This window comes from Grus americana, chromosome 4, assembly GCF_028858705.1.
Source record: "Grus americana isolate bGruAme1 chromosome 4, bGruAme1.mat, whole genome shotgun sequence".
Taxonomy (NCBI): domain Eukaryota; kingdom Metazoa; phylum Chordata; class Aves; order Gruiformes; family Gruidae; genus Grus; species Grus americana.
In genome coordinates, this window is record NC_072855.1 from 80,081,275 (window position 1) to 80,107,901 (window position 26,627).

General features: G+C 44.7%; 2 protein-coding genes across 6 annotated transcripts; one reads left to right on the forward strand and one right to left on the reverse strand.

The window, feature by feature from the left end:
• Positions 1-983: 983 nt before the first annotated feature.
• On the reverse strand, positions 984-26,574 carry GTF2E2 (general transcription factor IIE subunit 2). Of its 3 annotated transcripts, none has more exons than XM_054823265.1 (8): positions 26,458-26,574; positions 25,641-25,804; positions 14,215-14,306; positions 13,583-13,690; positions 11,657-11,839; positions 11,088-11,181; positions 2,822-2,937; positions 984-1,805 (listed from the first exon to the last, which is right to left on the reverse strand). In XM_054823265.1, the coding sequence occupies exons 2-8, from the start codon at positions 25,798-25,800 to the stop codon at positions 1,686-1,688; spliced, it is 873 nt and encodes a 290-aa protein (XP_054679240.1). In that variant the 5' UTR covers positions 25,801-25,804; positions 26,458-26,574; the 3' UTR covers positions 984-1,685. The 3 variants fall into 3 exon arrangements, with proteins under 3 accessions (XP_054679240.1, XP_054679242.1, XP_054679243.1); XM_054823267.1 differs by lacking the exon at positions 26,458-26,574 and adding an exon at positions 26,232-26,436; XM_054823268.1 differs by lacking the exons at positions 984-1,805; positions 2,822-2,937 and adding an exon at positions 2,946-9,666.
• On the forward strand, positions 16,212-23,503 carry SMIM18 (small integral membrane protein 18). 3 transcript variants are annotated; one of them, XR_008576785.1, is made up of 3 exons: positions 16,212-16,332; positions 20,619-22,281; positions 22,553-23,503. XR_008576785.1 is itself a non-coding variant. In XM_054823269.1 (2 exons), the coding sequence occupies exon 2, from the start codon at positions 20,664-20,666 to the stop codon at positions 20,955-20,957; it is 294 nt and encodes a 97-aa protein (XP_054679244.1). In that variant the 5' UTR covers positions 16,212-16,332; positions 20,619-20,663; the 3' UTR covers positions 20,958-23,503. The 3 variants fall into 3 exon arrangements, 2 of the variants coding, with proteins under 2 accessions (XP_054679244.1, XP_054679245.1); XM_054823269.1 differs by having other exon boundaries at positions 20,619-23,503; XM_054823270.1 differs by having other exon boundaries at positions 16,260-16,336; positions 20,619-23,503.
• Positions 26,575-26,627: the final 53 nt, after the last annotated feature.

Genomic DNA, 26,627 nt, shown 5'->3' on the forward strand with positions numbered 1-26,627 from the left:
AATATAAAAAAAAAATTTGCTCAAAAATGCGGCAGATGGAAGGAAACTTTTTTTTTTCTTCTTTTTCTGAGTGAAGATGACAGAAGAGAGGTGAACAGTTTTGCAAGCGTGCCGCAGGTGCTTTAAAGCAGAGCTTTAACAGAAAACTAAAAAGCTCCAAGAGGAATTGCTTGTGCTGACCTGGAACATACAGGAAAGAAAAGCAGTTTCAAAACCAGCTGGAGCAGCATGTTTTTATATATATATATATATATACATTTAAAAAGCATAAAAATTATATATATATATATATACACACACACATTAAAAAAAATAATAGAAGAAACCTCCTACCGGCATTTAGCAACTCTAAAGACTGACGTGCAATGCTGGAAGTATTGTCTGTTTCTCAAAAGAGCAGTCTTTAAAATCAGGAGGATAAATGTTACACTTTACAGAAGTATATTCCTCCTTCCTGTGCTTCCCCAAGCAGGCACAACCTGTTCAGTGCGACAGCAACAAAGCCTTATTCTTCATCCGTTTGTGTGTCCAGATCTGACAGCCTCTGCTTCAGCCCCCGATACACCGAGCAAGACGACAGCTCGCGTGCACGCAGCAGCAATCTACTGTCGGTGGGATATCGCAGTCACGTATTTTATCTTTCATCCTAACCCTAGAAGAGCAGAGGCACAGCTCCTCTCCCGCAGCGCCATGAAAACAGTATCGGCATTGATTGACTCTGGTTCGGTACATAAAAATAAGTTATCAAGAGGACATAAATTTGGCCGCATTCCACGTTAGTCTGTACTGCAGGGAACATCGGGCATCTAGAGGGAGCTTTCATTTAAGGTGGTTCCTTCCTAACCAAGAACGATAAAAAGATGACAGCGTTAGCCCAGAACAGTAAGTCATTGAAAAGACGTTGATTCTGTCATTCTTTAAGGAAGCAACACTGGAAACCAGCATTGTCAGTTTATTACTTTAAAAAAAACCCAGAACATCGCTTCAGTATTACACTGTCATTTTATTTCCCTCCTGTCCATAGAGTAGAACTGTGCAACACACGTGCATCCGCTACAGTGACGAGAACTCGCCGAGGGCGATTTCTGCTTAGCGTTAGGAAGCTACGGCCGCATTGCCATCCTGCAGCCTGCCGGGAGTTTGGGAGGGGTTTGTTTCTGAGTTGGAGCCTCAGACATCACACACGTTCAGGAAAGCTCAGTCCCACGGCAAGGAAGAAGCATACAAACTGTGGGTGTATTTGACTGTGAAAGCAAGTTGCCTGCAGTGATTTTAGGAAAAGGTTTTCCTGAAATAGGTAAAACGAATGCTGGGTTCCATTCTACCAGAAAGCCCCCTGTACGTAATTCCAGGTAAATGCCCATTAAGCAATGTAAAAGCAGAGTTAAGCACTGACCAGGAACTCCTGCATTACACGCTGAGCACCATTTATCACTCTAGGTCAAGAGGCAGCTAGTGAGAACCTCTTAATTAAAGACACATTTCCCCTCAGCTAATTAAATTAAACTCTAAATTTGGTAGTTCATATTTGGCTCTTAAACTGACCTGTTTCATCTCGGCAGTTGCTGGGATGGGGGAAAACACATCACATTACTATATACAGTCAGTCTTTCTGCGAGCAGACACCGAGCCCGAACGGCAAAAAGCCTGTATAAAAATGCCTGTTTGCTCCAGAATTCAACCGGTCACTGTTTGCCAGGAACGACATCAGAGTAATCTTTTAATACTCCGGCCAAGTGGTCATTGTGAGTCTTGAATCGACGTTTCTTCTGAGAAGCTGGTTTCTTCCTCCTCTGAATAGGAGCCTACAAGAAGAAATAAACAGTAGTCAAAAGATCTGCCCTCCAGCTGCGACATCTGACCTGCTGTGTGACGCTGTGCTAGTCATCACTTCTGCGCAGAAGAACCCTGCTTGCGCCAGGGGTGGGCAGGCGGGAAAGGTGCTGGTTTGTTTTTGCAAGAAGCAACGGCATTCAATTCAAATCCAGGCAGGGAGACGACCCCGGGGACGGAGCGGAGTCTCAGTATCCCACGCACGACAGCAAAGTAGAAGTGAAGTTTCCAAACGCTCCCAAGCAGCTACAGAGGCAGGTACGTGCCCCATAATTCTAGCCACAATTACGTCCTCAAAGACGCATTTAGCATATAAGGAATCCACGAGGAGTGCCTACGTGACGACAGGCATTAAAGAATCTAGTGCAGGGACTAGCAAAAACCAGGAACAAGTCCTGTGTGGAAGGGCTCTCGTGAAGGGACAGCGTGAAGCCAAGTGCAGAAAAGACATGGTATATCACGTACAAATAAATGTAAAAAATATATTGTTTGAAGCCAGGAAGAAAGCAACTTTGGAGAGCGTGCAGCCATTTTGGCCTCCCAGTAAAACAGGAGCGTATTGCACCCTGTCTAGAGAACAGCGTGCGTGTGGTGGGAGGCACATTACATGGTTCCCCCATCAGGATTTCAAAGCTATTTAGCAGAAAAGAGAAAGCTAAAAAACCCCACCCTCCTCCCAAAAAAGTAACTATTCTTCTACTCCTAATGTACCGTACAGCTTCAAGCAGAAGCTTCCACTTTGGAGCTCACAGGGATTTCTGGCATTTGCCCTTTTCTTGATGCTGCTTGGATAATGCTGGCTCAAACGTGTTATAAAAACACTGACTGCTGGCTGCAGCATTGTTTGTTGCAACTTCTTAAAATCGGTCACACTTCCCCGAGCTACACAAAGCAGCTGTGCACAGGCTCACCAACACGTTCTGGAATTAACACTGCGGGGTGGGGAAGGGGGAATCTCCCAGAAAGATCTGTAATTTGTATCTCTTACTATTTTCTTTGGTCCAGTTTCTTGCATGGAAGAAATACCCTGTCGTTTCAGATACTCTTCGATTTTCTCCTCATCCATAGAATCCACGGGAATGCTCCTCCACAGCTTCTGAAATTCTGAAACACCAAAGAAAACCTCATTTTATATCCTAACGAACAAACCCTGGGCAAAGCCCCCGCACGAAGGGAAAGAAACAGACTCAATTTCAAACGCTGAAATATTCTGGCACGTCAGCCTGTGACCGTACGGATGCAGCGGTCGCCGCCAGCAGGCACCCAATTACCACAGCCTTTACCAAACGCTGGATGCACTTCCAAAAAAAAACCAAACCAACAAACCACCCCCCCCCAAATCCCAACCGACAAAACAACAAAACGCTTAATGGAAAAAGATGAGCTGATTCTCATCTGTGCTAACTGCACTCCAGCATCGGGAGCACCCACGGGCAATGTGATTTGAATGTGAATTTGCTACGGAATCTCTCTTTTTGCCTAGCATCTCTATAGCTGCGTAGACTGTCAATGTGTTTTATAAGCCTCAGTTCAAAAGATCTTGGTGAAGGGTAATAACCAACCATAAATGGCAGCTTCATTTACACATCTTCAGCTGCCATTGTCTTGGGAGACTTGTCATCTTAGTCCAATTTACTGAAGATTCAAGACATTGACTTCAGTGGGTTTAAGCTCGTTTATCACTGTAATTTAATACGTACCGTGCTGCACAGATAATAAATTACTAAAATTCCTCTGGTGTTAAAAAGGAGAGAGATACCTTAAAAGCCACAGCAGCAGGAGAAAAAGACAGAGACAGTAAGTCTTAATTAGAGCAGCTGCCATCTGCCCGCACACTTTCTGCCTGATGTGAAGTTTCGCAGAGCCTCCGGAATGCCTTCTCCAGGCAGCGGCTGGTACAATCCTACCTCCCTTCATTCCCCAGGCAGTAAGTTAGATATATCCTGTCAGCAGGTTTGGCTAACAAACTATAAATAAAACACGAGGCACACATAGCAACGCAAGACTAAATTTTTCCCTTTATTTCCAGATAAATTTAGTATACAGTTGTCAAAACAACCGCAACTTCTGCACGCTTAAGAAGCTGTCCTATGCAGCAGGCGATGAGACGCTCCAGTGACGGTCGGCCACAGACACGCTGCAACAAAACGGCGCTGTACAAAAGGCGTACGTAACAGACTTGGTTCCTGCACTTGGACCGGCTCCCTTCCTAATGTATCTTGTTTTTCTATGAAAGTACGTGCTTTAAGTCTCAGGTCCTTCTTTTCTTCCCGTTGCCAACTGTAAGGGGCTGTTCAAGCTTTCCAGGAAACAAAAGAAAGGAATTTCGCCAGGGAAGAACAACAATGTTCATTTTTGGTAATGCAGCGTTTTTGAAGAGAACTAAATCCTGTCAAAACACCACTTTTGGTTCCACGGAGATAGCGCTCAGCTTGTTTCTCACACAGGCTATACAGCGCAGCAGGATCACCGAGACTGCAGTTTTCAGATAACTTAAGGCAAGGACCGACACCGTAGTCGGACGTTCTCCGCCTGCTCATCCATTTTGAGTGCAATTCCAGGCTTTTGGCATAGCTCGCGGTGCCTGCTATCACAGATCATCTCTCACCTAATCCTGTTGCGGCAGGTGGAGAAGGTTGTGTTATGATCAAAGCTGAACACGCAAGAGAGAAATTTCTCAGCGATGAGCACTCAGATTAAGTCTTCACAGCAGAAGCCTGCGCAAGGGTCCTGTCGCATCCTCCGGACCGAGCAGAACGTGCTCTTTAAGCCATTTCCTTTCTGTGCGTGTCCCCTCCCTGTCCCGAACACCCAAGCTGGACTCAGCTGGACACCGAGACCCAGCGGTGCTTGGAAAGATGAATCAGATGATGGGTGTGCAAATGCAGTATCGCCCTTCCCCTGTAACCGTATTTCAAATCGTGTGTTTCTGCAGTTCACACACAAAGTGACAAGGCTGCACGTGAACGCATGACTCTCAAACGGATTCCGGTTAGACAGACTTTAACGTTGCGTTGTGCTACGCTGCCCCTGGCCCTGCGCAGACGACGAAGAGCCGCAGGTCAGTCCTCCGACATGCACGGCAGGCACGCGTACGCGAGGCGACAGCAGATGAGAGACTCGATAACTCTGAATCGTTACATGGCAGTGTCCTTGTATTTATAATGTTCTGCTACAAACACAGATGATGTGTCTCCTTATTAGAGCTCATGATATATGGACAAATATGCCCCAGTGCAAAACAAAACAAAAAAAAAAAAAAAGGCTAAGAATAGGTGCTTAAGGTTAAACCAGTCTACATTCTTCTGGGGAACAGAAGTGAAAAATTAAACACTAGAAAATAAACGGTCAGCTCTTCAAGGATCAACATGCACAAAAGTGCAGATCACAGTTAATATCTAACCACAGCGTTTTGCATTTCTTGTACTGCAGCGGTTATACCATCATTACAGCTTCACGGTCACCTTTTAAACCTGGCCAAGAAATACGAATGTAACAGTCACCAAGAATCAAAACCGCAGAGCTAAAATGGACTTTACATACAGATAATTTAATGCACTAATTGGCCCCACCAGAGTCACTATAAAGTATTCTGCAACTCCACTTAAAAATTCCTTCATAAATCAAGCTGCTTTCAGCGCTATTGCTTTGATTGCGGTAACTAGAAAAGAACCTTCTTCCCATGCTGAAGCTCCACACAGGGCATTAAAATATCTTATTGCCTAGGAAAGGGGGGAGTCACACCACCACGCCCCCCCCCCCGCCCCCCGCCATGGAAATACTCTGTGTTAAAGGCTTGGTTCAGAACTAAAAGCATAAAATAAAAGCTGGAGAAGCATACAGAGCTGCCACCCTCCAGACGGCTGGACATACTAGCTGTCTGCGTTTAGGGTACCATCTAAAGGGAAAAGGAGATACATCCATCATCTCATCACAAAACCAATTCGGTGTAACACCAGACACTGAGCTAAATGCAAGAACCGAAGAAAGAAAGCAGCTGGCTGGCTGGCACTGAACCATTTCCACATTACCTGTCAGATTTATTCACAAGTCTCCAAGGACTATGCCCCTATCAGCTAGTGAAAGTTTAGACCTTGGGAATACGCTATCTGAATTATTGTGACATCCTCTCTGAAATACGAGAGCCTATGGGAAAAGCCAGCAATAACTGCAGCTCTGAATAAACAACCGTCCGCGTTTGTAGCTGTGGTATTTCTGCACCTCAAAATTCATACCCTTGGCCCAAGAGAGAAAGAGATTTCTCCAACTTCTTTGAGGAGAATGTGAAATACTGTCACCCTGGCCTTTGCTGTGGCTCCAAGAAACAAAGGGGGTCACCAGTTGTAAAAAGCAGTTCATGAGAGGGGCCAGGGAGGAGGAAAGGGCACGCAGCGACCCGATTCCTGTCCTCCACCACCCCTGGAGTAGTGTCCACGCTTACGGCCAGGCAGGAGGATGCGGCAGGCTGGCCTGTCTCTGGGGAGGGGAGAAGACAGAAAGAAGAACACTGTGATGAGCTGATGTGTCTGAAGAGCGGACAACGACAACAGAAAGCAGTTCCTAGAGACGGTTTCAATATACCGGATCCTTTTTTTTTTTTTTTTTAACAATGCCTTCATTTGCTCCGTGGACAGGGCGCAAGGAGCTCGGTACTGGTGTGCAGCGCGGGAAGGGGATTGCTGGAGCAGAAAGCTCGCCACACGCTGGCCTGCTTCAGCCAGGCACGGAGCACGGGTTCAGATGCATGCATTCCTGCGGCGCACGTAACCGTTACAATTACAGAGCACATCCCATTTTCCTTCTCCACGTCCTGTCAACAGCTAGGTGACCTGTACACCATCAGAGCACAGCGAAGGTGAGAGACTCTTCTATCAGAGCCACTAAACTATTTGATAGATCAGCCAGAACAAGCATATAACAACTACAGAAGGGAAAAAAAAAAGTCCAGCAGCCAAGAGGGTAAGGCTTCACCTGACCGCAGCGGGCTGCGTTCAGACAAGACGACAGTTTCTTCTACCGCTTAGGCTGCCATGACAAGACGGAACCCAGAAAAAAATCCCCTGGGGAGAATTTTCCAAAGAGTTTCTGGCCAAAGCAACACAGGTGCTGTGAACCCGCAAGGAGACACACACATTTTCAGCGGGGCTTTTAAGTCCTGATGCCAGTGTTGCAGATTTCACCCAGAAGAAGCAGAAAATTGTGATCCCGGTACCCGAGGGCAGGTGCTTGGTGTCTTGCCTGGACAATGAACAAATCCTGTATACAATATCTGGCAATTTGATCACTAAAATATTTTAACTCAGAAGCTTGACAGAATGAACACTACTCACGGGCTGCTCCCTTGCTCCTCCAGATAGCTAACTTCTGCTCTTTCAAGTAATGAGAGGAGGGAATGAGATCGCGAGCTCATCAAAAGGCCAGTTTCGATGCCTGCTAACATCTCCAGCATCACGATGTCTGCACGCACACACTTAAAACAATGAGCTTTGACCAGCAGTAACCAACACACAGCAAAGCAGAGGCAGCGTAACAAAGATTTTGCAAACACCTTCTCTCTCCGAAATACCCAAGGGGTAAGGATGCACAGTTACCTCAACTTTGCTTCATCACGGGGTGCCTCATATACAAAACCAATTTGCTCTGACATTCCCCGAGTGATTTTACTGTAACACGCTCCCTTTTCTATAAAGGCTTACATTTGGAGAACAAAGTAATGGGTAAATGGCTGCACGGTGACTTCGGTGCAGCTTATCCCGCACTTCTGACTGCCTCACCTGCTCTTGTAAAACAGTTGAGATGGCTTCTGGAGATAAGCTGCTCTATCACGCTGGTAATAAAATCTGCTGGAGATTAAAAACAGCTTAAAAACCTTCACTGAGCTGAGCCAGAATCTGAGCACAGGACAAGAACAGACAATAACAGGGAGGAAGGGAATAAACAACTGAAAAGCGGGGAAGATGGAATCCTGCTTCGTAACAGTCCCAGGGAGCACGGTACTAGATCCACACCAGAAGGAAAAAGCGTCTCATATTAAGTCGGTGCTGCCCTTGGACCATCTTAGAATTCACAGCCAGAGCTGCATGTCATCACTGATCCCAAGCAATTTTGATGCTCTTAAATTTAAGAGGCTTTGACCATTCTTTAAATTTTTTCGAAGGTGCTTAGGAAGACTATTAAAAACATGTATAATGAAGTATCCAAATTTTTAGGCATTAAAATACTTCCTATATTGCATTCAGATATGACAGATACCATCTCTAACAGTTAAGCAATCAAACTGGCCTGTCAGCAGTCAGCCGGCACGGGGTGAAAGCTTGGTTCACATGCAAAGCGCTTAACCCCAGCACAAAAAGGCAGCGCTTTCCTTGGCTGAAGCACCTGAAATCTAGCCCGGCTTTTATAAACGCTTTCAGCTACACACTACTGACAGAAGATTAATTAGTCAGGAAGTCAAGAAGGAACACATGCAATCTGAACCCTTCTTGGCTAATCGCATAAGAGGAAAAACAAAAGCCGTTCCTTACTGCAAAAACCTTCTCCGGTACCCTTGAGATCATGATATATAGGTACTGCACTACTGCTGCAGTTCCTTGGGGTTTATTTTCAAAAGCTTGTTCTGCTATCAAAATAACCGTAGTCAGGGTAGAGATAGGCGCTACCAGAAAGCAGCTCCTCCCCCTACTTTAGACAGCAACCTCCAAACTGCCCCGGCAGCTCCTCTTTCTCTACTGACTACCAATGGAGCTCAGACAGCGATGGGAGAGGACGCCTAACTTTTAGAGGGTTTTAATCCCAGCTCGCATGTGTTCGAAACCAGAGAGTGAGTGTCATACGGCAGAATCACACGCTGAGGAGCGCAGAGCCTTCATTTCTAGGGATAAACATGAAACTAGAAACATATTTTGAACTGTCATCGGCTGCTAGATCAAAGAGTCTGACAACACTTCAAGGCTTATTTTGCAGTCCTCTAGAAACTTTGTTTTAACGCTGCCGGAGATAACGAGCTGAAATAGCACTGCTAACGCAGAAACGTGTCATAACTCATCCTGTACGCAGACAATTCTGCCGATGACTCCCTAAGAGACATGCTTCTGGTGCTCTGGAAAGAATCGTAAAGCAAAACTGCTCGGGAAGGATGGGTTTTCTTCATCACAGGATAACAACGGTTGGAAAAAAGGACCCGTTCCAGCTGCAATAAGTAAGCGAACCCACCCAGGGATGTTTTAAGAGTCGTGGCATAGGCAGGCAGATCACAAAATTCACAAAAGAGAAAGTATTCTTACGCCCTCTCAGAACAAAGCATCATCATCTGCATGAAAGAAAAACCAAAACCAGCAGGAATATAAAAAAAAAAAAAATCATCACTTTCTGATCAGATGGGAACATGCTGCCACCTGCGGATGAAAGAAAGCAAAGCCACCTTGAACTGCGCACACACTGCACACTAACGGCCCCTTCGCTACAGGCGCTGCAGGCTCAAATGCCTTCCTTCATCGGGAAATTGAGCCAAAAGGCTTAAACATTTTGTTTCAAGGTGTTTTAGAGGGGTTTTTTTTAAACCTCTTCCCCCCTTCCATAGCAACCCGCCTGCATTGCTCGTTCCTAAACACAGATCAGTGCTGGGTACGCTAAAATATAATGTATTGTATATGAAGAGCCTTGGATTTATACTGGCTACCTGATGAAGAGTTGGCAGGTGTCTCTTGCTACGTCTTAATAAAATGGGCTCTTTTATTAAATTTCACAGTTAACGCTGGAGTTATCACAAACTAAGAGCAACAAGGTAGCGATCTCCCTCTGATAACTCTTTTAGGATGGTTGGGTGCCAGTTATCTGGAAAAAATTGCACAAGAAGAAATGATCAGCGATCGTTGACTGTAATACAACCAGTAGCTGCTAAAAACTTAAAAGCTTTGTCTTAACAGTTACTGCAACAGCACTGATTTCTAAATGTTATGGCCACTTTCGGATCCCTAACAGCCGTAGGCCGATGGACTGAAAAGACACTATCTGAACAGGATGACAGTGTTAACGGTAAACTCAGAGGACTTGGGAGGTTAGAAATTCAGACTAAAGGCTTATAATTCTGCATTTCACATAAAGTTCCGATCGTCACTATCAAGAAGTGACAGAAATTACGGTTTAAAGAGATTCACTTCATTATTTTGAAACAAATTTTCTATTTTTAAATGCTGTAGACGTCACATCTACTTAATTATCTCTGTGGAAGAAAGCTATTATTACTGAGAGTACAAGCGTGGTACATACCAAATAAGTTAATGATACACATTTCCAGTTAAAAATAAAGAGTCTCTCTGAGCTAGTCCAAGAAAACAAGAGCTTTATGCTTTGTCCTAATAGAGCTATTCAAGTTTCTATCAAAACTCTTCCCTTTTTTTTTAAACCATAAAGTGACATAATATGATAGGATGGCTTTATGTGGCATGTTACAAGAACAGCGTGTTAACAACAGAAAGCGTTCGGTGTTGTTGAGTCATTTAAAAGAAGATCTTTTCACACAGATTGCCTTCTCCTTTCCCTACTTACAGGCATCTGATGTCAGCATAAATGTCATTATTGGAACACACCCTGATTTGTATAATTAATTTCTGTGCATAAACAGGCACATGGCACCAGAGGATTTTACCGCTATTTGTTAAACAGAAAACACACGCTGAACTTCCAAAGTCCCAAATCCACTCCAGCTCTAGGCAGCAGCACTACGCCACATCTGCGCTCTCCTACCAGTTGTAAACTAACCCTTCTCGGGACTTTTGCTCACATCTCCTCCCTGTCGGCTTCCTCCTTCCGTTCCGTTTGCGGCTTCTCATCACGTTCGCCAATAAAAGGCACACAATTAATAAACTGGAAAGAAAACAATAAACTTGCACCCGGAAGCCGTTATTTTGGGCTTTTTTTGGCTGCCCTTCACACAGCGAAATGTTAGATGCCAATTTAGTCACCGTCAGGTGATTTTCAGTCTCTTCTGTACCGCTACACTGGAAGAGAATTGTTGAATTCCTGGTGCCATGTTCCAATGTGTCCATTATAAAATAGAGAATATTACGCCTGAGCTCACTCGCCAGTCTTGCTAGCTTCGTGTTAATACAAACCCTTCTCCTAGCATCTGGATATCCCTAATACTTCATTACCACCTTATAAGACTGCTATACCTGAAGACTGCTTATACATACAGGTGCTTAAGATGAATTCAAATCAACCATCATGGAAATACATGGAAACAAAACACGTACCTTCATCTACAGTAAACTGACAGCTCTTGTCATTGTAGAAAAGAATTTTCTTCTTATCGGGACGATTAACAAAGATGATCTGGTCCCCTAAAGCCTCGAAAACAAATGCAAAAGAACAACTCAAAATCACTTCGTTTCCAAGAATAAGGATTCCAAGTTGAACGACAGACCCAGATCTTGTGGGCAACAAACGAGAGAAGCAGCAAAGTAGCCGGTAATGAAAAGCATCCAAAGCGGACGCTTACGATAAGCACGCTAATAAATCAAAGATGAGATACGGCGGACTGAGATCAAGGTACAAAAGCAGAACTAAATGCCTACAGTTGGAATGTGGGAGATCAAGAGTCTTTTGCGAGAAAGAGCTTTGACAGCTGCGCTGAGACATCAGGCCAAATCTGAGAGCGAAGGATGAAATACAGACAAAGCGACACCATTAGATCTTCCGAAATAGCTTGTGAGTTAACAAAAGAACAGAAACAACTCATGAGAAAATTCTCCCTTAGCCTCTACCTCCCCTTCGAGGAGCTAACCGGAACGGGTTCGCTGAATCGCAGACACGCGCTACTCACCTTTATAGCTTTCTGCGCGTTGGGTAGCCCTTCCTCAATATCTTCTAAAAGGATTCCTCCCAGCCCTCGCTGGTCATGCTTGTCCAAGAGCCTGAGCAGAGCCTTTTTATCTTTCAAGTTGTACTTGGGTTTGAAAGCATACTTCCCATCTACAACTTCTATTTTCGGATTGTTGACTAGAGCCTGTAATAGGGACATAAATTTTAAACCTTGAAAAAGAACACACGCTAGTACTTTTTTTCTGGTGTGCTTTTGAGCAGCTAGAGCACGTCACAGCTGCCAGTTTGGAGGTTTGAAATGGATTTGAAATCCTTGGATCCGAGATCCACCAGCCTAGGCATAATTCGCCCCAACATAAAGCACAAAGCGCCAAAGGAGGCTCGACATCGTTCAGTTAACGCCTTTGGGCTCAGAGGTCCACGAAGCCTCTTATGGCAGAAAGCCGCAGATGTTCCTTTTTGAAAAAGGAATGAAAATAGAAGAGGGAACACAAAAAAAAGCGTGCTCTGGCTGAATATAAAGCGCAAACGCACAACTCGGCGTATCAAGCTCGGGTGTACGGATGCTAGGAATGCGAAAGGCATTAACGTGGGACGAACAAAACAGGAGTCAGTCTTCCCCAACTGCTGTCAATTGGCACCAGCAGCTGTAGAAGAAATTGAGAAGAGCAGACCTCCTTCACAGTAAGATTTTAGTTACGACGCCAGCTTCAGAGCGAAGCTGACCAGAAGTTCACGGACAATCGAAATGATTTAAGATATGCTCCGAATCAGTTTTCCTGTGCAGCCAGTACCACAAAGGAAGTTCACCTGTAACAGAGGGCAACTCTACTTAGTTTCTTCTGCAGATGCCAGCCTGACCCTGAAAGGAGAAAGAGAAGAGACACAGAAAGAACAAAGGAGGGAGAAAACACCTGTAACAGAGAAAGTAACCAACTTTGGCCCTGCAGGGTATTTATTTGTTCACCTTTGCTCATCCCATAACAATTCAGTGATCATTTTGTATACGCTTCTTGGGAGGAGCTTTTTCATTCCATCTTGATATTCTGGTTCATTACGGAAATAACCTTTTGAAAGGCTTCAGCAAAGCCAAGCTTCCATCACAACCAATGCAGCCAGACCGGAGGTTTCTGTACCCCAGAATATTAGTACTGGTAGCAAAGGAACGCTACGGGCTGTATTAACTAAAAACATCCTAGTTTTTACTATGCAGAGATTGTTTTCCCCGTGCCTCAACAGACTTTACTACTCTGTTGCGAGGATTTAAAGTATGATCTCAGCAAAACCAGGTAAGCCAATCAAGTATAAGTACCGAATACGGTATTTTGCTGATTTATTAATCTTGAAATTCCATGAAGACATTCAGATCAATTAAGCATGAAGACGAATGCGGTGGCAAGTTAGAGTGGATCTCTGTAAGAACGCAAGGTAGCACCTAGACTGAGACTGATGAACTCCAGCAGTGGAATTTGCAGATCTATTACCCCCCAATTCCAGACATAAATTTCACATTGGAATTCCTCACTTCATTAAGTAATAAAGAACTGTAAGCCTATGAATTTTGTGCCTTGTTCCTTTGGTTTAGTTAATTTAACATCCTTGACATTGGAAAAGCTCTCCGCTTGAATTTTTCTTCTTAAAATAAACAGCTTGTTTATATGAAATGAGTACTGAATTAATTCACTTGACATAAAATACACTCTCTGTGTAATAATTCTAAGAGATCCTTAAAAAAAGTCGAAATAGCTTTCATTCCACAGTTACCTCAACAGCAGGAGGTACAAGACAGACAGACACGTGAATCAGCGTAGTTTCTAAAAGGAGGGATTATATAATTGTAGAATTTGTAATTAAATATACATGTAGAAATCAGATTTATCATAAGCCTTTGATCTCTAAATAAAATCTAAGCATACGTTTCCTTTACCTCGCTCATTAACCATTGTTTCTGTTTGAGTCCAATATCTAAATGCTGCGTTTCATCCAAAATCTCTTCTAGGGTTAAGGGATGCGTATCGCCACGCTGGTGCCGAGTCTGTAAAAGTAAATAAGATCTATTAGAGTTCTGTACGTATTTTATTCAGCGACCTAATTGCCATAAAGTAACTAAAATTGATACAGTGTGACGCCAAAACAACTTTTGCAAAACCAGGACACAGTACACGTGGCATATGAGTTTCGATTTGGGGTTTTTCAGACTATGATGAAAAAAACTAGTACCAGCTAAGACCGATGACAAAGTAATCTGTCAAGCACCTAATTACATGTTATGTTGATAAATAGCTCGTGCATCCTAAAAGCTGAAAGCATCTTGCAACTCCTCTTTCTACCGCAAATCAAAAACACTGTCCCGGTTTTAAAGGGACCCAGAATAATGAGGATTTCAGTAACGATATGCTGACCGCTTGGTTTACTAACAGCGTCGCAGTTTCTTGAAATTCTTACTCTCGTGGTAAAAGAATTTGAGAGTTTGAAATACTCGGCATCTTTCAGCTACCATAGGAGAATAAATAACTGCAGTATTTCAAAACCTTATAATTTTACATCAAAACACCGTACCTTCATATAATTCACTATTTTCGCAAGGACTCCAAACTTGTAGCCAGAGCCTCCCGAAAGGGCCTTCAAGTTAAATGATCCATTGCTGTGATCTATGAAAGGAGAAAACAAACAATTAAACGACGCTTTCAACAACACCCTGATGGCTCTGCGCTCCATCTCTTTGAGATGGGAGCAGAAAGTTTCATTTATTCCCAAAAGGTATTCAACAGTTACACGCCAGGTAAAGGAAGGCTGTGCTTGTGGTGCTGGGCTTTTTTGTTTGTTTGTTTTTAAAGTAGCTCTGGTGGAGAATTTATTTTTAAAACCCCCATAAATTCAAAACAATTCAATTTGGCCTGTTGCACCACTGGAACAACAACTCAGAATCCCCTCTGTTGTCAAGTCTGGTTCTGTCTTAAGGTATCGTGAGGTTTAGTACTGTGTAAAGCTTGTTTCAAAAATTCTTGCAAGGTTGCTAATGACTGCTTTATTAACTTGACCTATTAGCACAGCACATTAAACAGAAATGTCCACAAACCACTATCAAAAGCCACAGGCCCATTACTAGCATAATGTTGCTCAAACTTAATGGTAACAGCTTTTCAGAATTTCATCTATTCCAGAAAAAGAATATTTCCTTTTTGTCACCACAGGAATTTTTTAAGCCGCTGGTGGTTTGTAATCACATTTGACAGGACAGTAGGTATCTTAGAGATACCGAGCTCCTATTATTTCTGTGGAAAAATCAGTTGAGGGAGAGAAAAGAACAATTCAAGTTAGTTTATTAACTGAGGGTGAGGTTGCAGCGGGTACTGAGCAGAGGTGCTGAGCAAAATCTTTCCTCTGCTGGGAAGCTGGAGGATAAAGATGAGAGTGGTGATAAGGGGGAGTGGAAGGGCCCAGGGGCAGAAAAAGAAAGAAAGAAGAAAAAAAAAAAAAAAGGATCGTCATATTCTAGAAAATGAATCCAAGATGTTTGACAGAGACCCGTTGCCTCCACCGAGCAAGCGACGGGCTTAGACAAGGTCTGCTGCATTCACCGCGTTTAAACTGAGATACCCGTGCCAAGTTCTTCATCGGAAACTCCAAATTAAGTTTCCATAGTCACTATGCTTCAGCTGAATTTTTTTCATGTCCGTCCCACTGCACTTCGACCTATTTCTAGTCATCTGTAAAGTCACGATAAAAGGCAACTACAAACTGGGAATTTGGGGTGTAGTCAAATTTCCAGCAAATCCACTTTCAACAATTACTGGCAAGACTTCGTGGAAACCGGCGACAGCATAGTAAAAACCATAACGCTGAAGGAACAAACGTCAAATTTACTACTCGGCAACTGGTAATTGTAAAGCTATTACATGACATCGTATTAGAGGCTTTACATAGCACAAGAATTCTAAAATTAACGTGGAAGAATCAGTATAGCTCCAGCTACAAAAGAACATTTTATTCTGGTTACTACATTAAGCTGGAAAAAGGGAGAAAAACAAAAGCCAGCTCCCCCCAAAAATACAGCCTATAGGGAATTCCCCCTACAGGGTCCTCTTTTATCATTAAAAATGAATGTCTATGCAGGACATTTTATAAATAAAAAAAATAATCCTAAGTGGCACGAGAGGTCTAAAGTGACTAAAATAAATTCAGAGGTACAACAAATAGTTAAGACGACTTGTCATGTATTTGTTCTGTCAATTGAATCAAGGAGATTATCTTGTTTAATCTGCCTGGCTACAGCCTGCTGCAGTTCATGACAAGTAAATCTAAGCACGCGGCGAAGCTGGAAATCTGCAGATATTAACACTTCAAACGTCACGGTTTGACCGGCCGCTTTCCAGCGCAGAGCAAAGCGAGGTCACGGCCACCGTCGCGCTTCTCCGCCAACGAGCTCATCGCGCACAAAGAGAATCCCGAAAACGAGGGCGGGAAGGGGTTCGGTTCTTAGATTAGACAGAAAGAGTCAAATTTATGAATGATTTACTCCTGGGGTTGAGGGTTTCATGCAAATGAGCATAAAGGAAGTTGTCAGCAGCATCGCGCTCTGGCCAATGGTAGGAAAGCTCCATCTTAGCTCTGCCATAGGCTGCATCAAAAAAAGGGACCAGAACAGCGCTCTTTCAGCATCCTTTCAGACAAGAGGTAGGTGTGTATCAATTTCTAACGTTGTCTTAGGTTTATCTTGATTACTGAAAGAAAATATGCCTGTAACCTGCAAGCCTGTAAAAAGCTGCTTAGAATCAGAATGATTTTTCTCCAGGTTTAGCGGGATTTTATGCCGCCAAACGCAGAGGAGCTTGTCTCGCGCTATCAGACAAGCACTTTCACCATCTGTGCACTAATGGAAAATTGATGACCGCTCCATCTTACAGAAAAGCTAATACACCGAGCCAAGATTCAGTAAACAAAATGGATTTCATGCTTACTGGGGAGGTAGCTTGTTTCCTGCAGCCTCGCGTTCCTTCTAATTCATTCTATGTGTTTTTACAGAAATGATCGTGAAAGGATTTTCCTTACAACAAAGACAGCTAAACCTGAAATTTAAGAAATATATCTCCCAAGCGGGTATGCCGTAAACCGTATCAATTAGGCTGCCTGCATTCGCAGATACGCTAGAAACCCGTTCGAGAAATTTGGTACATTAGGGTAGGAAGAAAATCCCGTTGTATATTATTATCCTTGTAAATACCGGAGCAGCGATCAATACAATATGAACAGGTTAGGAGCCACCTGAGATTTGTAAATGCTCTTAGCCCAAGATGTCTATTCAGTGGTTTCTTAAACCGGACTTCCTCAGCACGGCATTGAAATCATTTTTTGCCAGTCATTTCCCTCTGCTCCATGAATATCATTTCAGATAAAGCTGCTCCTCTGCAGCGTCTAAAGACCATGATACTTTTAAATTAAAACCTAATACAGACATTTCAGAAGCCAATTCATTAAATATTTAACTCATTGCATTTTGGATACATATAATAGCTGAATTGCATTCAAATCAGACTGGCTTACAATATGAATTTTAATTGTGCCATTACAAAATAAGTAAAACCGCATGAAACGGGACCATTTTTGACAGCTTTCAAAGACGCTAACCTTATTAGTGCTGTGTTAATTCCGAAGGCTCGGCAACGGCTACTTCAGCCTCGTATTTTAATAATTACAGCAACGAGTAGCTGACATTTATCTGCCTCGCCTCCTTCAAATCTAAGGAGATCATCATCCTCCTCGAGAAACACGAACCGCCTCTGGCAGGGGCATTAAATTCCACCTCCCCACGTAAAGACGAGCTTCTCTTATGCCGTGCAAACCCCTGCCCTAATGGTGGCTGCGGAGCGGGAAGGGGCCGGCTGCTGCACTGCGCCGGCAGCCGAGCGGCAGGGAATTGGGCCTGGGGAGCCGTGCCGTGCCCAAGATGCTCCCCTCCTCTCGGGAACCGAGCTACCGCCTTGGCAGAGAGCTGTGCCGGCAAAGGGTCCCGGCTACGCAGCGTAAACGTGCCCAGCCTCTCCAGCGGCCCCAAATCTTGATCTCTTTTGACTAATTGTGATCACAAGGACTAAAATACTATATTTCATATCAGCAGAAACAGTTCATTTTTGTGCCTGGTGTTTACAGAGTGAACAAACTTACGTGTAACAGACGCCAACAAAATCGTCACTCTTGGAAAACTGTTTAAAAAGTTTAAAACAAACCTCCTCTCCTTTCCCGAGGATGTTCTCTTGCCGTTTAAAATACACATTTAAATCTTGCTTGTTTTAAATACCCCTCAAAGGGGACTCCAAATCCTTTCATTCAGCCCTCTCTCTCTCTGTGTCACAGATTTTCAACCAAGTCTTCAGACCTCCCCTTCAAAAACCCTCCTGACTTTTAGCCCCATAAAACAGATCAGCTGAGTTTCCTTCCTAGACCGTGACAGAACCAAGCCACGCTCTCAAAGCCAGGACCCAACTCAGGAGTATTTTTAGCTTGGATTTGCTCTGTAAACTTTAAGGAAAAAAAACCACCCAGCAAAACACAACAAAAATCCAGTTTAATTCTATCCATCTCAGTCACGTTTCACGTAGCCAATTACAAATTCGTGTATTCAGTTACAGATTTAACAAAGGAAACAGTCGGTTACTGCAACTGCTCCAATAAATGTCTGTATCAAATGCTAATGCCAGGTACCTTCCCAACAACAAAGCTGTTTTGTTTCACTTTAAATCCATTACAGACAGAACGATAAAGAACAAAACGTATAATATTTGAACAATAAAAAAAAAAAAGACGTAAATCGCAAGCTGGCTTTGCTGCATCATCCCGGTCTTCACAATATCCTTTTTTTAAATGATGACACGCAAATAAGGAGAGGCGCTTAGACCGCTTTAAGTAATCTGCTTTAGTAAACGCCATCACGCTTTGCCTTTGCCACTTCCCATGTATTCAGGCATTTTGTAGTTTTTGCTGTCTAAACGGGTCAACTGCAGAATTATTTCTGGAGTACGCAAGGTTCATTAAAGCACTACCTGTGAGCACGGTTTAACGAACAAAACAGCGTTACCTCTTTGTTGTGTAGTTTTGATTACTTTCAATTACATTGAAATGAAACTAAATGCGGATAGCCAGGACCGTTTTGTAATGAACATAGCCAGGTTTTCACTTTTTGCTTCACGTTCAAAGCAAAAAAATCTTTCAATGAGGCATGAAAATAAGGCTCCACATTTCCAGAAAGTTACCATCTTGTCTCTCTCTTCCCTTTCCATAATCCCACGTTTTCTGGGGCAGCCCAGAACATTTTTTTATTATATTAGACTATATACCAAAAGTACCGTAAGTTCCCTCAGTTTTGGGAGGCGAAGCCAGGGAAAAAAGGAAACCGGCGGAAAAAAGAGACGCATAACTGTAAAGACGTTATTGCCAAACATCTCATCCGCCTGCTTATCCGTAATTCGCAGAGAAATTCAGAGAGAGACAAAACTGCTTTTTTGTTCTAGACAGACTACAGAAATTACTGAGGCACAGCCTACTTTCACGCTTTCGAGCAACGGCCTTTCCAAAACAGCACATCTCGACAGCGATGCCATTCGCGCCAAAGGCAGATTAGCTGAAGCCAGCTACTTGTTTTATCTCTCCCCCGCACCACAAAGCGGTCTTGTCTTCTGCCGGGTGCAAACAGACAGCATTGGACCAAAGACGACATTCCTTTCCTAGCAGTTAAGCAGAGAACACAGTTGAAAATAAGAAATCGAAACTCCTCAAAAGGGGTTGGGTTTTCCTTGTTATCTATCCTAAATGACAACGGCACCACAAACGGGCTGAGATTTCCAAAGGCGCTCAGTGCTGATCAGGCAGCTGAATGACGCGGTTGGATTTCTCGAGCACAAACTTGTACTCAACAGCAGGGGAACGAACACCTCAGGAAATCTGGCCTTCTCAAGTCTAAAGAGTTTTGCAGGGTTAACGAGTCTGTGCTAACAGGCAATTTTAAAATAATGAGTTTTAAGGAACCAGGATTGTTATTTTGTACTAGAAGAATGACCAAAAGTTCAGTTCCATTCTTTGGAAACATCCTCTAAATAGTTAGGACTGAAGAGCGACTTCTTTCTTTCTCCCCGATAGAAGAGAAAAAAAAAAACCCAAACAAGCAAACAAACTCCAATGACGTTAACATTCTTCTAATCACTCGGGTATGGGAGGGTGGTACACGGATCTCCTGGTTTTCTAAGAATGCCAAAAAAGCGCTGAGGGCTTTCACACCCTGCAAGTACCATGCAAGGTGGGGGTCGGTCTCTTCTCCCAAGTAACAAGCGATAGGACAAGAGGAAACGGCCTCGAGTTGCGCCAGGGAGGTTTAGATTGGATATGAGGAAAAATGTCTTCACCGAAAGGGTTGTCAAGCAGTGGAACTGCCCAGGGAACTGGTGAAGCCATCACCCCGGGAAGTATTTACAAGACGCATAGACGTGGCATTTAGGGACATGGTTTAGCGGTTGGACTCGGCAGAGCTAGGTCAACGGTTGGACACGATGATCTTAAAGGTCTTTTCCAACCTAAAGGATTCTATAATTCTATCTATGATTCTACCAACCTCAAGGCTAATGATAGACAGGTCGTTGAAACCGCTGTGTATCTTGAAAATTATATTCGTAACCTTTTTATCTTTGCATATACTTGAAATAAAGCAGCAAAGCTCTCTAATTCCAGGATAACTTACGCTACACGATGCACGCATGGACCAGTCATCACTGAAATAAACAGTTCCAGACAAATCACAAACTTGTGCATTTGGAGTCTGATACTTTAGTGAGCAAATATAAGTACGAAACAATCCGTGTTTGTAGGAGGTGCGAGCGCTTAGTCTGAGCTTAAGTTCTTACAGTTTGGGATAAATAAATCACAGCATGTTCTTGATCAAGAGAGTCCTCAACAGCTTTGCTTTTCTGTTTCAGCTCCCAAATCCGCGACAGGGAACGCGCTAAGACAACTCTTCAAGAATGGCAAGCCTCAACACCACTCACTGGAACGAGACTACATCCATTTCCCACTATCTGGGCTTTCAAGTGCAGAAAATTTACCCGTTCCATGATAACTGGAACACCGCCTGCTTTATTATTCTGATCATATTCATCTTTACTGTGGTTTCGCTGGTGGTGTTGGCTTTCCTCTATGAACTGCTAGACTGTTGCTGCTGTGTGAAAAATAAAACTGTGAAAGACTTGGAGAACGAACCCAATCCTGTCAGAGCAATGATGAACAGCTTCAGAAAGCGCGAAACGGAGGTGGTGTAGGAAGGACTGAGCATCGGCATCGGAAGAACCTTTAACACCTTGAATGAAACCTCTTGTACCTTACGAACGAGCAAGTCACATACTTTTTTTTTCTTTTGGACTTAAAGATAATCGCAACAGTTATCATTTTATCTCTGGATGTGAACTTGAATAATTGGGAAAGGCTTTCCGAGTGCTTAGCAGAAGGATGATCTGTTGCAATGTTATGGGCGAAGAAAAGATTTTTGGGTTTAAATGAACTTTTGTTGTTTATATTGAGTGACTAGCATAGATCTTTGTCTACCTGAATGAACAACTGTTGCCTAACGTGCATAAAACCACGTTGCTTAACTGGAGAAAACCTTCATAAAAATGCTCAACAATCTGATCGTACATAGCGCAAAGACGCGGCAGTGTCCTCTCACTGAGGTCAACCGCACAGAGGCAGGAAAGACATACGAGGGGTGAGAAAAAAAGATACGAGAGAGAAGGGTGGAATGGCGAGAGATCCCACGAGACAGGAGAGGCTTGTGCGAATTCTTGCCTTCGGCACCTCTTCTTATTACGGGTTCTCGCCTTTTAGAAGAGAGGGCGGTGGGAGGAAAAGTAAGCCAACACGAGATGTATTCCTAAAATGGTCTTTTCTAACCTCCTGTGGTACAATTTGACCCTTTCTCCCTCCTCTTCTCCGGTTCCAGAGAACTGCTCTCCCCTTACTTCATATTCAACCTATTTAACAACGTCCGGGTGTCGAGAGGTGACTAAAGCACTACCTTAAGAGTATCTATTTCCACAAAAGCATACCGTAGCGGTACTAGGGTCTAGAAGAAACAGGGACATTTTCCCACCCCGAGGCTGTTGCCTCTTATGATATCCACAACACTACAGAGAACCAGACACACTGGATAGACCATCCCTATCTTAACTTTTCAAAGCCGAACCGGAACTGACCGAGTTCTTGCCAAGGAACACTCGCAGAACTCCCACGCCAATGACAGTCTTTTTGCCCAGCCTGCCCGCAGCTTTCAGGCGTCGACGTGCTTCGCAAAGGAGGCCACGCCAGGAGAAGCCTTGCGCTAGAGACGGCAGGGTGGACGCACAGCGAGAGGTGACTTCATTTTGCACAAGAGAACATCAGCTTGCTTCATCCGCCTGCCGATGCACCCCAGAGAGTTCGCACCTTTCTCACAAACTGACCGTGTAACACTCACACCTCTAGCTCACCAGATTATTTTTCTTCTGGAGCTGCGTTGTGTCCGTAGTTTTTAGAACCATAGCAGTTTTAACAGTTACAAATTATAACTGTAATAACGGCATCCAACAGCGTGGCCACCAGTAGCGGCCGGTAAGTCTTTCACACCCCTGAACCCATAGAGAAGCAGGCCAATGAGAAACGTCCCAGACCAAAGCTACATGTGAGACATGATATTTAACTATACAAACCCCAAATTAATATTCCTGTCATTAGGGAAACAAAACCCACCTAGCGGGCCAAACGGACAAGTTAGAGCACTGATCTCGCAGTGCATCTGTGTCAGAAATACCTTTGTGCTATGGCCAGTATCTACAATTACCTTTTTTTCTTTTTTTTTAAATATATAAACTCCCTCTATCAGGTTCAGTAAGCCTAAGCTCCAGAAGATCTGGACACAATGAAAGATTTGCTAATTTGACTCGTGCTCCTCCTGGTCGGTGAGACGGAGTCGCAAGATACCCAGGCCACTACTAACCAGCACAGCCAGTCCAGCGATTCACCTGGAGAAGCCATCTCCCTTCTGCAGTCACAAAACGACACAACCGCCGCTGCGACCATTCATCTCGGATACGCTCGTTACGGTGAAGTTTCACCAGTACCAGACCCACGTGCAGAGAATGCTTTTAGCTACAAAATCAAACTATAAGCACAATTATTGGAAGCTGAAGCCCCAGGTACAAGAAAACTTGGGATTCACACCAAGACACGCGACGAAGATAACGTTAGCGACGATAATGCCTTCCGCAGTCAGGGACACCGGGTAGATGTCTCGTTACCGTCTGCTGTATTTGACAGCGTCAGCCCCGAAAGACCGGTGTCCTGCTCAAGAGAGGCAAGAGTAGCCATCGGGACACACCGAATTAATTAACATGCCTCCTTCCTGAAAGCAAACACTCCGAACAGCAATAGGACAGCTTTCCACTTGCAGCGTTCCTACAAAACGCTCACCGCCGCTGCACACAAGAAGGCAGCGCGCAGGAAGTAACGCAGCTAGCCTCTGCTACGCTGGCTTCGTGCTCTTATGCCTTCCTGAGAAGCACACGCAATGAAAAATCTCGGGACTCATTCCAGCGACTTATTTCACAGACCTATAAGTGGGGCTGGGTGTCTGCAGAAGGAACAGAAGACAAAGATCTCCCCTTGCACAGCCCTAGAGCCTCAGGACGATTCTTTCCCACGTGTAGACTAAGTCGTGAAAACAGCTCCTGGAGATTTCAGCTCTCGATTACTGGTGGCTAAGACCATCAGGACAAAGGTCTTAAGATAAAGACTAAGACCTCAGCCACAACTTACTATTCATTAATAAAAAGAAATAAACAGATACAATCTATTTCATTTATTTTCCAGTTACTATTCTGAATGAGTAAACAAGGCAGTTTTGAATTTGTTCAAATAACTTATTTGCATAATAATTTCAAATAACTATAGCAATAACTATTCTCACCGGAAAGCTTACAACAAATCTTCATGCGCAGGCCAGATTTAGCTATGCAGTCATTTGAAGATTAGCACGATCTCAATGCCTCTCCTCCGCAAAAAAAAGCGACGAGGGCAGGTTCTCCGAGTCACAGAAGCGCAGAAGGAGGGAGAACCCGCAGGCACTACACACCCAATGCCAACATGTACTCACTGCGACATTACTTATTGTCCTTAATGTACTTCAGGGTCACTACACAACAAAACTAGGACCGAACATCTTAATTTTCATTTCTTGGAGGGGGTGGGACAGGGATTCTTCAACATCAGGTTTTTACTCCACCTCCCCAAGACCCACCATATCCTGACAGGCACCTAACAATCTGGCGATTCAAATAAAAAGGAGATTTTGAGGCAAAGGACTCTCACTCTGCAGCATCACAGGGCAACGTGTGCTGCTGGTGGCTGCTTAACCCGTTCAGTCGCTTGCCAGCCCGAACGCTTGTTCTGAGCCAGTTTCTAAGAACAAGAGGGAGAAAGTTGGTCCGCTTGCTCTCCGTTATTTTCCTTTCATCCTTGCTGCTTCTGCAGTAGTTAGTAAACACTCTCCAGGAAAAAATGAAAGGAGGCTGAACTCGTTCTGCATGAAATGTTACAGGAACCCTGAAACCTTTCCGATACTGTCTGGAATGAAGCCAGCAGCAAAAAAGATAAAGCTTCTTTCCTCACAGCCACGCATTCCTATTTGCATAAGCTAATCGTTTGACAGCTGCAAAAGCACTTAAATACCGAGTCCACAAAAGCACAGAAAAGAAATTACACTTTCTTTATCTGCTGTGCCGCTTGGCCACGTATCTACTTGAATCCTCCAGATCAGACTCACGTTTGAACCCTCTGCCCTCGTCCTGCCTCCCCATCCCTCTTTCCCAGCAAACCGCTCTCCCTCAGCATTTGCAGTTTAGGATATTCCACGTAGAATTTTATTTAGAGATATTTTTGTCTTTATGTAGGCCAAGGGACCGATGGAAACCTGGCCTCCCTTGATTTATTTTAAAATGTCTGGCCAATAACTTTATTTGGTGCCCTGAGAAGCTGGAGATGCCAAACTCCCTACTCTTCCTCTCAGACAGAAGATGCTCCACTCCTCCCCTCGTCCTTGATGTTTTCCTCTGTTGTTTTTAGCTCTATTATTTCCTTTGAAGTTTAGAAGGGAGCCACACACGGTCTTCAAAACGTGAGCATGCACTGAGTCGCACAACAGGATATTTTGTGTTTTAGTAACTCCTGACATTTAATTTGACCTTTAGAGTGCGTGGGAGAGCGGTAAGTGCTTTCAGAGAACTTAAAAGGGCCCCCAAGTTACGCGTCTCACACAGCGAAAGCGAACGCAGCGTGCGGTGTGCACACAAACCCTCTCCCTGCTGCTCCGGGTGCCACACTTTTCATTTGCTCACGCTATTTTGGTGCTGCTTTGTCAACTGCTTATTTCATATCGAGAGATATCAGGGAAATGGCAAAACTCCTGACCAAGACAGACAGAAGCCCTGGCGTGCACAAACAAAGATTAGCTCCTAGGTAAAACAAATCACAAGCAGCTAACCAAACAAGACATCAATAGCAAAATCCATCTCATAGATAGATAGACAACTTAAATACAATTAAGTTTTAGGCGCTTTCTTGCCAGAAAAAGAATGAGACCACGGTTACGGCTTGTCCTATAGGTCCAGCAAGCGCCAAAACCCACAAAATAAAGCTCAGCTTCATATAAAATAATGTTTTGGTAGCAGCGATTCCTCCACCCGAGCAACAGCAAACAGGTCACAGGATGAGGCCGGACGCCTATATGCGGTAGCAAGCGTGTTTCTTCCCATTGCACAAGTGAATTTCTTAGCAAAAAGTGACAATTTTAGAGAAAGAATGACAGCAGCCACCAGCAAAGTTCACAGATAGACTGACTCATGCTATCAAACCACAGCTGAGACACAGACAGTGGGAAATAGCCAACAGCTGTCAAACAGGAGACTTCCACCAACCTGTGCTTTGTTTTGAGCTCGAGGAAGTGCCTTGTTCTACCTTTGCTTTCTTCTTTTTTGAAGAGGAGTCAGAAGATGGCGCTGGACGTTTTTCTACTGCTGGTGTGGAGAGGGCACGCTTTTTGAATAGCTCTCGCTCTCTCAATAAGCTTGGATCCATAGTTCTGTTACGAGAAGTAGGAGGAAAAAGGCAAGAAATAGGTGTTAGAATGAACGAGATATTTAAGAGCAGAGACATCCGTTTACGAAGTTGTTCATTCCTTGTTCGCATCCTCCTCCTCCTCCTGTGCGCGGACTTTAAGACACTGACACGCCTGGGGATTTAAAGGGTCAGCACGCCACCTCCACCCCCAAGAAACACCTGAAGGCAGAGAACGGGGTCTCTGAAGCAGCCCCCCCATTCGCATGTTTGGAGGGGCACCGGGGAAGCCCCCCAGCCGAGCCCCAGCGCCGGGCTCGGAGGCACCCGCCGTTAACACGGAACTTTCATGTCAGCGACACGAGGGGAAACTTCAGCAGCAAGGCGACAGCTCGGAAACCCCCACCCGGGATGGAGCCCGAGGGTGCCCGCCCTTCGCTGCCCCCCTTTACCGACGTCCGCGGCAGAGCGGGACCGGGCGAAGCGCTGACGGCGGGCAGGGGCCTGGGGAAGCCGCCCCTCCGCTTCCCCCTCGCAGGCCGGAGCCCTCCCCGACTTCCCCAGCGCCTGTCCCACAGCGGGCGGGCTGGGGGCTGGCCGCCACACCGTGAGGAGCCGGGCCCGGCCGCGGGTCCCCTCTCGCCTCACAACCCCGACCTCCCCCGCCCCGCCGCTCACCCGCCCGCCGGAGCGCGAGGCGCAGGCCGAGCACCGCCGCTCCCCGCCTATTGGGCCATGCCGCCTTCCCAGCAGGCTCCGCGCCGCCGGCGTCACGCCCCACCCCGGAAGTGGGTTCGCCGTTGCCATGGCGACGCGCAGGCCCTGCGGGCGGTGAACGGCAGCCGCCG

Excerpts from the sequence above, each read along its gene's own strand:
- SMIM18 (XM_054823269.1), top strand. The coding sequence starts at position 20,664 with ATGGCAAGCCTCAACACCACTCACTGGAACGAGACTACATCCATTTCC.
- GTF2E2 (XM_054823265.1), bottom strand. The coding sequence starts at position 25,800 with ATGGATCCAAGCTTATTGAGAGAGCGAGAGCTATTCAAAAAGCGTGCC. Across the intron at positions 14,307-25,640 it reads GAGCTCAAAACAAAGCACAG|ATCACAGCAATGGATCATTT; the intron begins GTTGGTGGAAGT and ends CTCCTTTCATAG. Across the intron at positions 11,182-11,656 it reads ACGCGCAGAAAGCTATAAAG|GCTTTAGGGGACCAGATCAT; the intron begins GTGAGTAGCGCG and ends TTTGTTTTCGAG.